General features: G+C 37.0%; 1 protein-coding gene across 5 annotated transcripts in view; it reads right to left on the bottom strand.

Annotated features, from left to right (window-relative positions):
* Positions 1–476: 476 nt before the first annotated feature.
* Positions 477–16492, bottom strand: part of ERO1B (endoplasmic reticulum oxidoreductase 1 beta) — a 61079-nt gene continuing 45063 nt past the window's right edge. For 4 of the 5 annotated variants that reach the window (XM_027596156.2, XM_027596151.2, XM_027596152.2 and 1 more), the window contains 6 exons: positions 12077–12169; positions 11707–11953; positions 10652–10721; positions 8326–8412; positions 7290–7423; positions 477–2981 (listed from right to left, as the gene is read on the bottom strand). In XM_027596156.2, coding sequence (XP_027451957.1) covers positions 2921–2981; positions 7290–7423; positions 8326–8412; positions 10652–10721; positions 11707–11953; positions 12077–12169 — 692 coding nt within the window. In that variant the 3' untranslated portion in view covers positions 477–2920. Of the gene's footprint in view, positions 2982–5851; positions 6383–7289; positions 7424–8325; positions 8413–10651; positions 10722–11706; positions 11954–12076; positions 12170–16492 lie in introns of those variants that run through there. The other variant, XM_027596154.2, reaches the window with a different exon arrangement.

The following is a 16492-nucleotide window of genomic DNA, read 5'->3' as shown; positions in this document are numbered from 1 at the left end:
TCACATTCGCCACAGTCTGGTGGGCACGACAAATTATCTGGGATGGTGTTCAAAATCAAAGCCGCACCTGTCGATATTAAACGAGACTGCCCGTCCACCTGTGCATGCGTCTGCGTGTGTGCTTTTGTTTTACCAAATAACTTCCATGATACCAGGTAACCCGTCTGTGTGTTGGGTGAAGAGCTATGGCTCCTGCGGGTACTGCCCTTTGCACACTGCTGGGAGGTTTACCGTGTACTGTCCCCAGGCTGCCAGTTGAAGGCAATGCTGATGAAGACCGAAACGGCTGTCCGTCCGTCCTCACACCGGCACCTCGGTAAAGCTGGAGAACACGGCACTGTTTCATGGACACACAGACTACAGGTATCGAGTAAACTCACAGTGTTACAATTTTTGACTTAAACTTCAAAACTGGGAAAACTATCACTATTCTGTCTGATCCTCTATAATCTAAGAATCAACACAGGAGAAACATGCAAATTTTATCAATTTTAATATATAGTATTTCTAACTTACATAGATGCCACTTAAGGAAAAGAAACTCATGCCATTGAAGGAAGGAGTTCTTTTCCTTTTCTTCATTTTCCTTACTTTGTCAGCTGGTACAATCATTTCTGTCAGTTATATTATCAAGTGCTGGACTTTTAAATTAGGTGACAAGATAAAGACAAAATGAGAGAGGAATTATCAGCCAAGCGTTTTCGCAAGGCAGTCGGTCCTCTAGTGTCCCTGTAGAACAAAGGGTCTGGGACTTGGAAAAACAGGTTATATCACAAAGATACAGTATCACCAGGCTCACAAAACAAAGATTCCTACACCTACACAATCATTTAAGAAATACAGACACAAAAATGTAGGCTGCCCCCCAACAACCCAATTTGTGGTAAAACCAAGTTAATCAGATAAATTTCAGCTTAAGAATACTTCATTTGTTTATTTTCTTGGTGGTGCAAAAATTCATTACAACTTTGAAAAGAACTTTTTATACTAACCATTTAGTTTCCTAGAACTCACTCTAACACACAATTTTTCCTAAGCTTGAAACAAATCACAGTAAAGAAAAAAAAAAATCACTGGAAATGACCAAGGATTTTTCTCCAGTAAACAGAATTTAAATAATAGCTTTTAACTGAGGGAACAGTGAAGTAACACTACCAAAAAGATTCTTAAACTTACAGTAATAATAGACAAAGTGCAAAACTTTCACATTTTCTTAAACTCTGAATGAATACTAAGAATAATTCTTATGAATTTACCAACAAGATTATTCACTTTTTAGACAAGTTTACCTTGGGGTCCCCCTCTCCTACCACACAATACTTACATCCCTAAAAATGAAAAGAAAAAGTGGAGAAGGCTCCAATCAAGCCGGCCTGTTTTATTTGACTTAACCAAAAAAAAAAAAAAAAGTCACCACCATCAACAACAACAAAAACCCCTGGGTCTATAAAGGTTGAAACTGGGTAAGAAAATAATCCGTGAGACCTTACTCCTTTCAACCACATCCCTCCCAAGGGATGACCAAATATTTTTAAAAGAGGGGTGAGCCAACTAAATACAGTTTAAAATACACCACTAAATCATCGATGAACACATTTCAGACTCTGGCAGGTAAGGTACAGGTTTAAGAGCACTTACTTCATAAAAGACTGAAGAGTCGAAGGAGGAACTCTAGGTTTTGTACCCGCATTACTTCTACACAGATGCCTCCTTCCAAGTTAATCACATTCTATCTCTAACAGCTTTTAAAAGAATATTTTAAATATTGGAGGATATTTAAATCCCAGCTTTAGAAAATGAGCTTAGGACATGAAGGTCATCTGTTGGTACAAGTCACACAAAGTACCATTTATATACAATGAACCTAACTGAAAAGAAAGTCAGGGAGAGGGGAAGCTTCATGAGGCTCGAATTCATCTACCTGTTTAAATAACCTACCAAAGAAATTCAGGTTGAAAGAGGATTGCATAGATTGTACTCTAAAATAAAATCCTTCAAGAACGCTTAATTTAAAAGTAAATTTTGTGTATATCATTTTAAAGTGGCATTATAAATCCATATAATCCCATTCCAATTTTATCAAAGTGAAACAAGTATTTATGCAAATTTTTTTCCTCAAAGTAAACAACAATTTTCTAAAATTGGAGTACGGACAAAGACATGCAAAATCAAAAGAAACAGATGCATAGTATAGGTTCTAAGTAAAGACTCCTCTGGAGCAGCCCACGGCACAAGGGCTATCTGGCTGGGCAGCTAGCTGAGGGACAGCAGGCATTCACCTTTACTGAAGCAGGGCCTTTAGACCAAACCAAAACACCACCACCAACAGCAACTAAAAATCTTAAATAAAAACCAGTGAAACTGAAGTTGAAGCCCTGGGGATTCTTCAGTCCCTTCCATAACTATACACTCAAAGGGCCACTCATTACACTGATGCTTCCGGGTTACAGAAGGTGACATCAGGCAAGGCGAAGGACACGTCTGAAAAATCACTGATAAATTTCTATCACTGATCCTAGCCCGAAGCAACATTTGTTCTCTAGCTCTCCTTTCCACAACAGACCGCTAACAGTGTTTATTACAGTGGTCATTTAAGTCCGACAACTGGAAATAAAGAATGACAGAATAAGAAAAAACCAATTCTAAAACAGAATAGCAGACTATTTCAACAGATGGAAACATGAAATTAAACACAATTAGTATAACTTACATGTTTTAAAAGTATATACTTCATTTATAAATATCTCTAATTGACAATCTATTAAGAATCATAAATATTCAAGTGAACATTTTAATTTTTTCTTTAAGAGTTCAGAATTCCTTCTTCAAGTCTTTGAAGGTTAGTCTCCTTCTGCTGAATGTCCAAGACTAACAGGCTTCACACAGTCCGATTATGTCTCTAATCAGACAAAAGCCTTTATTACCTACTGTGTTGTAATAAGACTTTAAAATTCTGTAACTCTCTTATACTTGTAGAAAGCCTATAGAAGAAGAACAGAACATATTAGTACAGTTCATATGTGCACATATTTCAAATTACTGATACCATTCTATGAGCCATAATTTGAAAGCAAAATCCAAAATAAAAATATAAACAACACTGACCAATGAAACTTCCATTTTTAAATGAGTATGCTGTAATTACTTATTAAAGACTGACAAAACGCACAGCTACAGCTCTTTACTCTTGGGTTAGCAGGGGTGAACGGAACCAGTTACTTATTACCAACAGATTCTAGATTAATGATGGGAACAGTGATATGAATAACTCAGTACAATAAAGAATCTCTAATCATTTACAACTGGTCTTATAAATTCGTTTTGCACATTCCTCTCCAAATGTCCACTCCTTCCTTATTCCCCAAACACACTACAGATGACCCTTGAACACCACGGGTTTGAACTGTGTGGGGCCACTTACACACGGATTTTTTTTTTCAATAAAGATAGTACTGTAAATTATTTTCTCATGATTTTCTTAATACTTTCTTTTCTCCAGCTCACTTTGTGGCATGAATATTGTATATAATATATATAACATATGAAATACATGCTAAATGACTGCTTATGTTGTTGGTAAGCTTTTCCGATCAAGAGTAGGCTATTAGCAGTTAAGTTCCCGGGGGAATCAAAAGTTATATGTGGAGCTTTGACTGCATGGGGGGTAATGTTAGCTCCACAGGGCTAGCGATTGTTTCTTTTATCTACTGCTGAATACCTGTGCCCTACATCTACCACTATTTACAGTGTTCAATAAGTAATTATTGAATGAGCAAATGAATGCATGCATGGTTTTGGGCCCAGGCCCAGAAGTAAAACTCTGGAATGGGAATCATAAAAAAATAATTCTATAAGCTCAGTTATCCTTACATACAATTCAGGGTTGATATGATAAAAATCTAATGTTTTTCTTTCTATAACATAAGATGATGTAGTTGCAGTATTAAGCTTGCTTCTTTACTCTAAATACTTAATAAATAAGAACTTTTCTTGTATCGAGAGCTTAGTACGCCAGGCAATGTCCTGAGCATATCACACACATATTCAGTCATTGTAAAAAGTAATTCTATAAGGTAGATAAAATTAACCCTGATGTTCCAATTTGAGGAAAACAGTGAAATAAATCAAGTAATTTTTCAGGGCCACCCAGCTAACAGGTGGGGTCCAACCAGTTCATCCTATCTCATGACTATATAACCTCTCAAAAAGTCCATGCTCTCTAGAGTTTCAACATGTTCTTTTTTACTCTTGCAAGTTGTGGTGTTAGTAGAAAATGAATTCTTCGTCTAAATCCTCAGAATATTAAAGGATCGAAACTGTTTTTAATTAGAAAAAAAACTATGATTAAAATAAATGTGTAAAATCATATGCTGTACCTTAAAGTACCTATTAAAAAAAAAAAAAAAAACCCTCAAGTATATATGAAGATACGGTAAAGAGACCAAGGCCTAAAACTAAAGAGAAGAGAGCCGAGTCAGCAGCAGGCGGTGTGTTCAGAATGAAAAAGCGCGCTCAAAGTCTGGCTTAGGCAGGAAAGGGAGAGGATCAGAGAACTCAAAAGGTGACACGAATTAACTATAGGTTAATATGTCGCTCTTACCCGGAGACCACACACTGACCGGCACCACTGGGACCTGGGGAGCACAGTCTCCGGGCAGACGCGAGCCAGACCTCACCGCTGACTACCCGACGGAGCTCTTCCTCCTCCCGGCGCCCGCGGGGCGCACAGCGCACCAGCACTGACCTACCGCTTCTCTCCTGGAGGGGCGCTGTGGTACACGGTCACACCCAACAGGGAGAGCAATGCCCTATCCACCTGTTTGCTGGAAAGGAAACCGTTTGATATGAAAGTTGAAACTATCAGAAAATGGCTGTTCCTGTAGGAAAGACACTTGCAGAGTATTCAAGGTAAAGAAGCCCCGTTTTCCAGGATTCAGTGGCCAGACCTACGGATAACGGTCATCGTGTGTGTCTGCCTACTAGCACCATGTGACAAACGATGCGGGGCTCGGTGCTCTGAGGTAAAACTGTATTCCACAGGCCATCAGAGAAAACCAATTCACTTCAGAAAAACGAATGCACAAGCTCGCCGAGGTGTAACACGGTAATTTTATGTGTTAATGCAGCCAGAGTCATTTACTCTTTAAACGGACTGATAATCAGGTAGAAGATAAAATGAAAAGATCCCATTAACAATTATTAAGAAAAACTATAACAAAAAAGAAAAACTAACATTCTCTAAGGAAAAGTAAATGTACAGAATCCATATAAATTAAGAAACAGGGCTCAATTAAGATTAAAAGGAGAGTGGCTAAGTAAACTGTGGTATGTCCTTGTAACAGAGTATTGGCATATATTGAAAAGAGAGAGAGACAGTCAAGAAACAGGCTCTCAACTACAGAGAACACACGGATGGTTCCCAGAGGGGAGGTGGGGGGGGATGGGGGAAACGTGGTGGGGGTGAAGGCGGGCACTTGCCGTGATGAGCACTGGGTGTCGTGCGGAACTGCTGAATCACTATATTGTACAGCTGAATCTAATATTGTATAATTGTATATTGTATAATATTGTATATTGTATAATTGTAATATTGTATAATACACTGTATATTAACTACACTGGAATTAAAAAACTTAATAAAATAATGCTTATATATTTGGAAGTTGCTAAGAAAGTAAACCTTAAAGCTTATCACAAGAAAAAGAATTCTATAACTGTGTGGTGATGATATTAACGAGTCTGGCTCAGAACCCAGTTCTCTTCACAGAATAGTAGAAGGAAATACCAGGCTCCAGATAGAGAACTGAAGCCGACAGGGTTGTCTTTATGGATGTTCTGAGACTCAGAGACATTTTGAGGAAGTTAACATCTGTTTTTTTCTCAATTTAATTTTATTTGGATTTAAAATGTATAAATTGTTGAAAATATTTTTCACTTAAATTACATTTAAATACTCTAAATTTAATTCAGTTTCTCCTGCTTTATCTTATTTACAGGCCTCATAAGTGGGTGAACTAAATTCTTCGGGAAGTACTAATTACTGATGGACATCATCAGTAATGGACATCATGTCTAGCTTAGGCTTGAAATCCCAAACTACACAGTCCTCTGTAAATACATGGGAACAACAGGTACAATCTTCTACGATGGGGAAGGAACAATTTATTTTTCACTTAACTGCCCCCTTTTTAACTTAAAAATGCACGTTAAGAAAACATAAGAAATAATCTCTGTATCACTTGGTTCCCACCCCCCCCCCTTTTTTTTTAAACAGTTCTTCCTTGACTTTGTATTTTCCAGGGCAGCACAGTTTTATTTTCTCTTATTTTCTAGGATTCTTTTCCTTCTGTTCTGTAATCCTCAGCTGGTACCACATGTATCTCTGTAGGCAAATTCAAATTCTGTTTGAAACCATCTGTGGCATAAACCAAAAGCAAACTATATAGGTCTGTGCAGGGGAAAAATGGAGTAAGAATGAATGGAGGGGAAAAGCCTCCTCTGCTTAGGAAATAAAAATCAGGGGCACCTGGGTGGCTCAGTGGGTTAAGCTTCCGACTCTTGATTTTGGCTCAGGTCCTGATGATCTCAGGGTTGTGGGATCGAGCCTCGCGTTGGGCTGGATGGCATCTGCTTGAGATTCTCTCTCCCCCTCCTCATCTGCCCCTCCCCCTGCTCCTGCATGCACCTGCTCTCTCTCAAATACAGAAAATCTTTATTTAAAAAAAAGACAAAAAACAGTGAGAAGGTGTTTTTTTTTTTTAAATATTTTATTTATTTATTTGAGAGAGAGAATGAGATAGGGAGAGTACATGAGAAGGGGGAGGGTCAGAGAGAGAAGCAGACTCCCTGCTCAGCAGGGAGCCCGATGCGGGACTCGATCCCGGGACTCCAGGATCATGACCTGAGCCGAAGGCAGTCGCTTAACCAACTGAGCCACCCAGGTGCCCAAACAGTGAGAAGGTTTAATCTCTTTCTTTCATCACCATCTCAACCAAGCTTTCTTTTCCTTACTCCTGCTATTGTACTTGACCAAGCTATAGCCGGCTGAATATTAGAATATTTTCCCCACAAAATTGAGAAGACAAACAGAAACATTGGCAATCTGACACTATTAATTTTCCTGTGACCTGCTGAGACCCTGGCTGTGAGTAGGGATATGACAGTACATAATTCTTTCTCTTTGTTGACCAAATAAAGCAAAACAAACTACTTTAGCAGAGAAGACGATCTTTGAAGTTTGCTGAAACCGGCAAAACCCAGCAGGTCTTCACTGGGAAAAGTATTCTTACCTTCCGAAAGCATTTAAAAGAGCAACTATTTCCTGTCGAGTGAGTTGGAAGCCTTTAGATGGGCTGTTCTCTGGAAGCTTTTGGATTTCTTTTTCAGAGAATAATATCTTCAGGGCAGTTCCTAGACCCTGAGTCTAGAGAAAATAGTGAAACACATAAAAATTAAATTAATGTAATAACAATTACTATAAAGGTTGAAAGGAATACGCAGTCACTGTGATGAGAGTCAAGAAACTCATATGAACTGAACTTTTCACCAAAATGTCAAACTGCAAAATACAGTTTCTACTTCCTCATACAGTATGCATGATAAATTTAACTGTTAAGGAACCTAAATAGTTTAACATTTGTTGGACATAAATTACTAAAATGCCTTTTCTTAACCTAGAAAATATCACATGAGGATTACAATGTTCAGTATGTAACCTTGAAAGCATTTCTGACAGCCCCTAGCAATTCAAAACTTAGAAATTATTAGTGATAACTACACTTAAAAATTTATCAATTATTAGAACAAGAGGAAAAGAAACATCTGATTTTCAGTGTTGTCTCCATTAAAATAATTCTGTCTCCTGATTTTCTGACTTATCTTTGTAAAAAAATAAGATAAAACATCAAATGATCCTTTTTACACTGAATATATATAAGAGAGAAATGGGCCTCCTTGGCAGAACTTTTCTTTTTTGTGACCATTTGAAATTCAAATTCTGTGATGGAAATTTGATAATTCTTTCTATATACTTTTTATATGGGTCTACAAAATACTTACACTATTTATAACCACCAAGTTCAGAAATGAATCTCAGATTGTACCAACAGAAACAGATACAATAAAACCAAAATCATTAACACAGAATAGGAAAAACATTCTTACACATGTAACACAGATTTAACATATTCATCTTTTTCATCAATAAAGCAGAAAAATCATACCTCAGATCTTCTGTTTCAATGAACAATGAGGGTATAAAAACTTGCAACTTCCCAGTAGGAATATTTAAGGTAATAGTTTTAAAACAGAAGACAAAACACAAACCTGCAATTTCCCCCATAATCTGCATTTGTCACATCCAACACAGTCCATTATACGGGAGATATTCTTGAAATGTAAGCGGAATTCCTCCTAACATGCAGAAAATATTTTTATTCTCATTAGAGTCTTAAAAATTAAACTGCACTTGTATGAATTATACAAGAAATAAAAGTTCTGAAGCTTATTAATGAATGACTTGTGTTTTTCAACAGTGAAGAAGAAAAATAATTGGATTTGTATGGCATAACATGGCACCTAAAACAACTAGCCATGGAAATTCATAAAATTCATTCCACATATTAATTCAACAAACTTTTTATTGAGGTGCTCCTCTATGCAAAGCACCAACATAGGCACTATGGGAAAAACAAAAGTAATGATGCATGGTTTTTACTTTTAAGGAACTTAACTGCTGCCTCCACTTGATATCCGCATACAGCCAGTGGTAAATCTATCTATATTATGTTTGGTTTATTTTTCATGTATTGCTTGCGTGAGTCCAAATCAGAAAAAAACAAAAGTGGTCTTAGACCACTGATCAGTTTTCATCTTTTTCCTTAGCACCACACACTGTAATGGGCGTTCCATGAGCACCGATGACGACAGGGCTGTACGAAGGGTGTGCTCTCACAGTCCCCTGCATTTCCCAGCCAGCCTCTCCATGGATGGCTGCTAACTGCATCCTTGGACTGTGCTGCAACTGCTTCCTACCCAGGGAGGATTCTTCTGCCTGTGAGCAACTGGGCATGGTTTCTAGGACTCGAAGGCCAGTCTCCTCTGAGGCTAACAGTAGTTAATAGACTTTCCTCATCCTTTTCATGTGGTAAACATAGAGAATAAATTTCATTTTATTGTACTGAGGTAAGCATTTTATTGCATGAAGCTAGAGGCAAGCAGCCTGAAAACTCTGGCCACCAGCAAGCCTTGCCCGGCTGCTTTCCAAAGGTTCCAAAGAAACAGTACCCTGGCTAAAAAGACAAAATAAGGAACACGAAAGTCCTTTGCTCCATTCTCATGTAATTCATGTTCTTGGGAGGAGATGGAAAAACGGACTTAAGTTCTCCTTTATACACCTTTGGAAAAGAGCAAACACAATTTCCATTCATTCAGAGAGGACAGCTAGTTCTCTTCCCACGCCTATCTTCTTTCTTCCTCCACAAAAAGAACCACAGAGTTGTCCAAAAGTATAATACTTGTATAAATACTTTAAAAATAGGAAGCATTATAAAAATAAATTAACGTCATGGTAAATGCCACAATAGCAATATACTCCTAAAATAATCATAAAACAAAACAACCTTCCAAAACTAAAATACAGTCATGACTAAGTTACTTCACTTCAGAAGCACCGAGAGACTCTTACCAATGGAGAATCACTCAGTGCTCACTTATCAGTGAGCATCTAAAACATCTCAGGGCCAAATGTGTTTCAGAATTCCAAATTTCAGAAATATAGTACATAATTTATTATGAAACACCCCACCAGAGTGTGTGGCAACACCTAGTAGTCACATACATTAATGGTTCTGTAGCAAAACATAAGAATATTCAAACAAAGCAGAATTTTTAAAAAGCACTATAAATACTCTTATATCAGTACAGGTCAGGTTTTGCTAACAAATTAATTTGCACCAAACATAAGAAAAATGTTTCAGTTTTTGGAGCTTTCTGGATTTCAGAATTGCACATAAAAGGCGTGGAGCTGCACTAGAAGACTGCTTGCCAGTCAATTTCAAATATTTTTATGAACATTTTAAGGGTACAACGTATTCCTTAATATGCCGTAAGCAAATGAAAACAAAGAGCTCCCAACATGAAGTTTGAAAATGCTCCTAAAATACATTCTCCTCTGATATCACAGGGTAACAGGTAATTTTTGCCTTTTATGTTAGTCCATAAAGACAAAAGCATAATAGTTCCAGAAATCTGAACATCCCATAAAATATTCCATAAAATAAACTTCAGAAAAATACAGTGTTTATTGCCTTCAAAGCGCCAAAGTCATGATTTTTAAAATCAAAACAATACACACTGTGATTTTAAAGTAAGAAAACTTTCTCTCAAAATAACACCTTTTAAAAGACCTTCACAGAGGTACCATATTCATCGGTCAGTTAACAACAGAGGCTTCCCTAGGAGTTGGCCAAACTAGAAAGGAGAAAGGAACTGAAAAGTCTGGAGAAGGGGCTTTCTGTGCCGTTTATAGTAAAATCCAGTCAGACCAACTTCAACAAGATGGAGGACTGGGCAAGAAGAGTTTAGATGGACGGGATTAAAACAAAGCCAGTCAACTGCTCCCCACCCTAGCCCCCAATCAAGAACTTTTTACCTTTAATGACTTGGCCCCCTTTTTGTCACCTGCAAACATGGACTTCTCGTCAAAGTGCATGGGAAAGGACCTGATGAAATGACAACATGACAAGTTACAGACAAAAAGGTCACATACTATGTAGTAGAGCTCTGGCAGAATTTTTTATCCCCACAAACATTTACAATTTGTAATTTACTTGTATGTAAAGTTCAATAACACAGGAAGGTGGCAAATAGTTCACACGTAAACTACTCAAAGAGTAAAGTCACATAAAAATGGCTTTTTAAGTTACCAGACTGTAATGTTTTAAAGAAGTTACATGATAAAAATCATCTAAAAATTGAACTTAAAAGCAATTTATGTGAAAAATGTGCAACACCATTAAAAAGATGTTTTAAATTTTAATGCATAATTTGAACACTTCTTAATCCAACTTTGGTTCATGCTCATTTTAATAACCAGTAAACTCAAATTTTATAGACCAGCATTTTTTTAAGAGGTATATTCTAGAACGTAAAGCTAACGTTCCCTTAGGTGTCCACTCTCACGTGAACACACAGCATCATCTGAATTTAAAAAGCAACTGGAAGAATACAAAATTGGTTAAAAAAAAAGGAAAAAATACTAAAATCGCATTAAACTTTGGGGCATCTGGGTGGCGCAGTCAGTTAAGGGTCCAACTCTTGGTTTCGGTGCAGGTCATGATCATGGTCGTGGGATCGAGCCCCACGCTGGGCTCTGCAATCTGCCCAGAGTATGCTTAAGACTCACTCTTTCCGTCTCTCCCGTCCCTTCCCCCCACGTGCTGTCTCTCTCTAAAATAAATAAATCTTTAAAATAAAATAGCATTAAACTTTGATACTACATAAAATTCAAAGTTCTGTTTGAAAACAGGGCCTATTCTCAAGTGTGACTGGGGCTGTTCTACTGTTCTACTGACCGTGTTCCTTCTCAGGTCTAATTCTCCCTCTTCCTAACCTTAACTTTTAGGAGTCAGTTTCTGTTGTATTTCAAGTACTATCTCATTCATATTCAGAATGCAGAATTTCAGATCACTGATACTCAATTCTTACTTTGTATCTTGAAAGATATTCAGTAGAAGGGTTTTTGTGTTAGCATCTTCTTCTCCATTTCCAGTGTAAAGATCGACAATTGAGCGCTCAAAATATGGGGCCACCTTTGATAAAGCTCGAAGCTCAATTAAGTATAAAAAGTACAGATTCTTAAGCCTTCTTGGACCTTCTCCCTTAGTTTCCACAGGGTCAAAGCGGCGTTTAAATTCTTTCATATTAGGTCCCCAGCTAGGTTTACCCCAGGTTTCTAAAGAGAAAGAGAAATACATAATAGAGCTTTAAGAAATAGGATTTTTTTCTCTAGAGAATATATATCCCCCCCCAACAATTTTTACACTAATAGAAGATTTCTACATAAAAATGTGATTACCTTCCAAAAGATAATTTGCACATAGATGTAAATTGATACTAGCATGAAGTCCTGATATAAGCTTATAGAAGACTCTCTTTTCCAGACACAAACCTATTCAGAAAAATATTGAAAAAGAAACCACATCCATTTAGATAACGGAAATACTGACTCAAGAAGATTCAGTACACAGGCTTATTTTTAAAAGTTTCAAGGACATTAAAAATAAGGAATAATATTAAATGATTAGATCAAACTTCTCTAAAAGATAAGATTCTGACTTCAGAATGGAGTTATTAATATGATAACTTAATGCAGAATGAGGCAGAAAATGTTGGACTCTGGAGATCTAAGCACTAAGGATGTACTTGGCAAGTTCCCACACTACCCAGAAGGCAACAGCACGGATTTTTTCATGGGTTAGGCTAAACTAAAGCAAATATAATTCAAAGTCACTGCTTTGGCTTAACAATAGCTGTTTCTCCTTTTCCCTTCCCTAGACATGTCCTTTCTTTGAACCTACTTGATTGTGGAGGAAGAAGAGACTGCATTCCATTTCTCTTCTTCCTCAGATTCTTTAGTGTGTCTTACTAATCCTCTGCCCTAGAATTCTCCAGTTCTACGTAACTGTATGGTCCACTTGTAAGGAGCCCAAACCTGGAAAACAGTCAACCAGAAATTTCAATCAATAAACAATGTATGTTGACTATTTACTATGTGAGCAGAATCATATCAGACGGAGTACAGGAATATGATGGAAAATTATTTTATGTAGTCTTAAGGGTTTTGCTCAAATGGAGGTCAAGATAATTCCACTATCCTATCCTACCCCTGCCTCAATTTTAAAAGATTTTCTCTTATTATAAGAGTAATATGCATTGTAAATGTACTTAATGCCACTAAGTTTAAGATGGTTAAGACGGTAAATTTTATGTTATATATATTTTACCATAATAAAAAAGAAAATCTAGAGAAGGTTATAATTTTTTAAATGAAGAAAAATGCAAAAACCTAAATTTTAAGAATCCACTAAATGCAAAGCAATTCACTTTTTCCTTCCCTTACCATCCAACAGCATTTTTTGTTTTTTTTCTTTTTTTTTTTTCATTACTCCTGGGGAAAATGGGCTCCTATAGTGGAAAGGAATAGTAAATAACCTCATTTATAAGCTGAGGGATTTTTAAAATGTGGCTTACTTTGCATTTTCCCCCAGATCTTTTAGATCTTCAATTTACTCTGTTCTACCCTATATAGCTTCTCATAGGAAAAAAACAATTCTTTTGAGATCTCATTCTCTAATTCAGAATTCTTGCCAGAATATTCCCATTGTACAAATGGTCACCAAAAAGCAGAAATTAAGTTCTTTTTTGCGCAACTTCTAGCTTCTTCTAAAAGTATATGAGGGCACCTGGATGGCTCAGTCGTTAAGCATCTGCCTTCAGCTCAGGTCATGATCCCAGGGTCCTGGGATCGAGTCCCACATCGGGCTCCTTGCTGAGCAGGGAGTCCGGTTCTCCTTCTCCCTCTGCCCCTGCTTGTGTCCCCTCTCTTGCTGTGTCTCTCTCTGTCGAATAAATAAATAAAATCTTTAAAAAATTAAAAAATTAAAAAAATAAAAGTATATGAGCAATTTTGAATGTTCATGATAGCAAGGTATACAAACATCATGAACTAGTGTGATAAAATATTACTTCTCTTCTAGTAAAACTTTTAATCATATCAGTTATCAAATAAAATGATCAGATCTAAAGTTCATTTTCTTTTCCTTCTAATCTACCTCTCTAAAGACCAGAGAAGGGAAAGCAGACAAAGCAAAGCTTGTGAAAATTCATATGCCTAAAAATAAGAACATAAACATGGAGGCCATTCTCATTTGCAAAGCCCTCAAAGCTCCGTATTTGAAATGGGGATGGGTGATAAGTGAGGAGCGAGTAGAAATGCACTTCCATAAACTGAAAATTAGGTAGCTTAAAGCAAAATGGTAAAAATAAAAGATGTGCCAACTGAGTGTACTAACAAGACACAACACAGTCGGCAGGAAAGTGCTGGACAGCTTTTCCCTGCATGACGCAGTCTCCGACCACTGAGGTCCCCGTGAAAATGTTAAGTAACACAGTAAGTAACAAAGGCTACATAAAATAATTTTCCATCATATTCCTGCACTCCATCTGATATGATTCTGCTCACATAGTAAATAGTCAATGTACAATGTTTATTGGTTGAAATTCCTGAATGACTGTTAAGTAACATCTGCAAAAGCTGATTTACAAAGGCAAAATTTACCAGCTTCTATTTCTTTTTTTTCCTGATTAATATTATTTTTATTATGTTAGTCACCATACATCATTAGTTTTTGATGTAATGTTCCATGATTCATTGTTTGCATATAACATACTCAGTGCTCATTGCAACACGTGCCCTCCTTAATACCCATCACCCGGCTACCCCATCCCCCACCCACCCTTCCCTATGAAACCCTCAGATTGTTTCCTGGAGTCTGTAGTCTCTCATGGTTCATCTCCCCCTCTGATCCCCCCCCCCTTCAGTCTTCCCTCCCTTCCCCTAATGTCCTCTGTGCTATTCCTTATGTTCTACATATGAGTGAAACCATATGATAATTGTCTTTCTCTGCTTGACTTATTTCACTTAGCATAATCCCCTCCAGTTCCATCCATGTTGATGCAAGTGGTAGCTATTCATCCTTTCTGATGGCTAATATTCCATTGTATATATGGACCACAGCTTTATCCATTCATCTGTTGAAGGGCCTCTCGGCTCCTTCCACAGTTTGGCTATTGTGGACATTGCTGCTATGAACATTGGGGTGCATGTGCCCTTCTTTTCACTACATCTGTATCTTTGGGGTAAATACCCAGTAGTGCAATTGTTGGGTCATAGGGTAGCTCTGTTTTTTTTAAACGTCTTGAGGAACCTCCACACTGTTTTCCAGAGTGGCTGTACCAAATTGCATTCTACCAACAGTGTAAGAAGGTTCCCCTTTCTCCACAACCTCTCCAACATTTGTTGTTTCTTGCCTTGTCAATTTTTGCCATTCTGACTGGTGTAAGGTGATATCTCAGTGTGGCTTTGACTTGAATTTCCCTGATGGCTAATGATGTTGATCATTTTTTCATGTGTCTGTTAGCCATTTGTATGTCGTCCTTGGAGAAGTGTCTGTTCATGTCTTCTGCCCATTTTTTGACTTATTTGTTTTTTGGGTGTTCTTTATACTGCTTCTATTTCTAACAATACAGAGCAAATTCAACTATCCAATTTAGAGAGTAGGTCTCTTTCTTTTGGATTTAATTTCATTCAAATTCACATTCATCAAGTGACTTACAAGACACTGACTAATTTTTTCTCTCACAAAAGGGCTAGATTTACAATAACAGGATGTGACATTTGGACACTGTTTAGTGATTTTCAGAGGCATTTTTACAGGCATCATCTACACTCACAGTGTAGGTACGATAGTTGGCTATTGCCAGTCTCATGCCCAGAGGAGGAAATTGAATCTCAGAAAAGCTGAGTCAGTTGCCTATAAAAACAGGAGTGTTCTCTGAAACCATGTATCAATATTCAGGGGCTTACATCAGTAGGATACTACAAAAGTGGTCAATACAGAATACCCTAGAATTCAATATTGCCCATACAGTTCACTCCCAACCTCCACTAGCAATATTCAGAGTCTCTCACCACCTCTTTTAACCTAAGTACTACTTTCCACAATTTGTATCTTTACAATACAGCTACTGAAACAAAGTTAAGAATCGTCTTCCACACAGGCCATTTATCAATATCATTCCTAGTAGTAGCGGTACATCAATAACGTTCACCTTAATAATGGCCAATATATGTACACACTTCATTAAAAGCAAAGAGAAATCATGTTCACAAGATAACATCACCGATTAGCAGACATAAAATAGAATTAAGTACTTAGTTTTACTCTGTAGAGTTCCTATAAGGTTATGATCCCCTGTATCATTCAACTTGCTTATCTTTCATGAATACATTTTAACTTTTGCTTTCATAAATGAATGGCAATTTGGTAAATTTTCTAAAAGCATCATATATCCAGTTTTTAAACAAAGTTGTTAAAATCCTAGAATGTTTTAGCTTTCCATTGATAGCATTTGTATTTTCAACACTAGAAAATATAAGAATGCAAAGTATCCACCAAAACAAATGATGTAATATATGGTGATTAACATAACAATAAAAATTTTTAAAAAAAGAATGCAAAGTATCTCCTGGGATCTATATTGCTTTATCTTTTAATTAGACAAGTTTAGGCTATATTAACATGTGTAAACATTGTTTAAAATCTTCTGAAATCAAATTTACCTTCCCTCAATTTCATATATATATAAAAAGTACTTCCTTCCAAAAAGAAGGTCTCTACTTACAAAGTGGGTTTGCATGATGGTTACTAGA

The sequence above is a fragment of the Zalophus californianus genome, chromosome 15 (genome assembly GCF_009762305.2).
Source record: "Zalophus californianus isolate mZalCal1 chromosome 15, mZalCal1.pri.v2, whole genome shotgun sequence".
In the NCBI taxonomy this organism is placed as follows: domain Eukaryota; kingdom Metazoa; phylum Chordata; class Mammalia; order Carnivora; family Otariidae; genus Zalophus; species Zalophus californianus.
The sequence above is the reverse complement of the archived record's forward strand: the minus strand, read 5'-3'. Positions and strand labels throughout refer to the sequence as shown.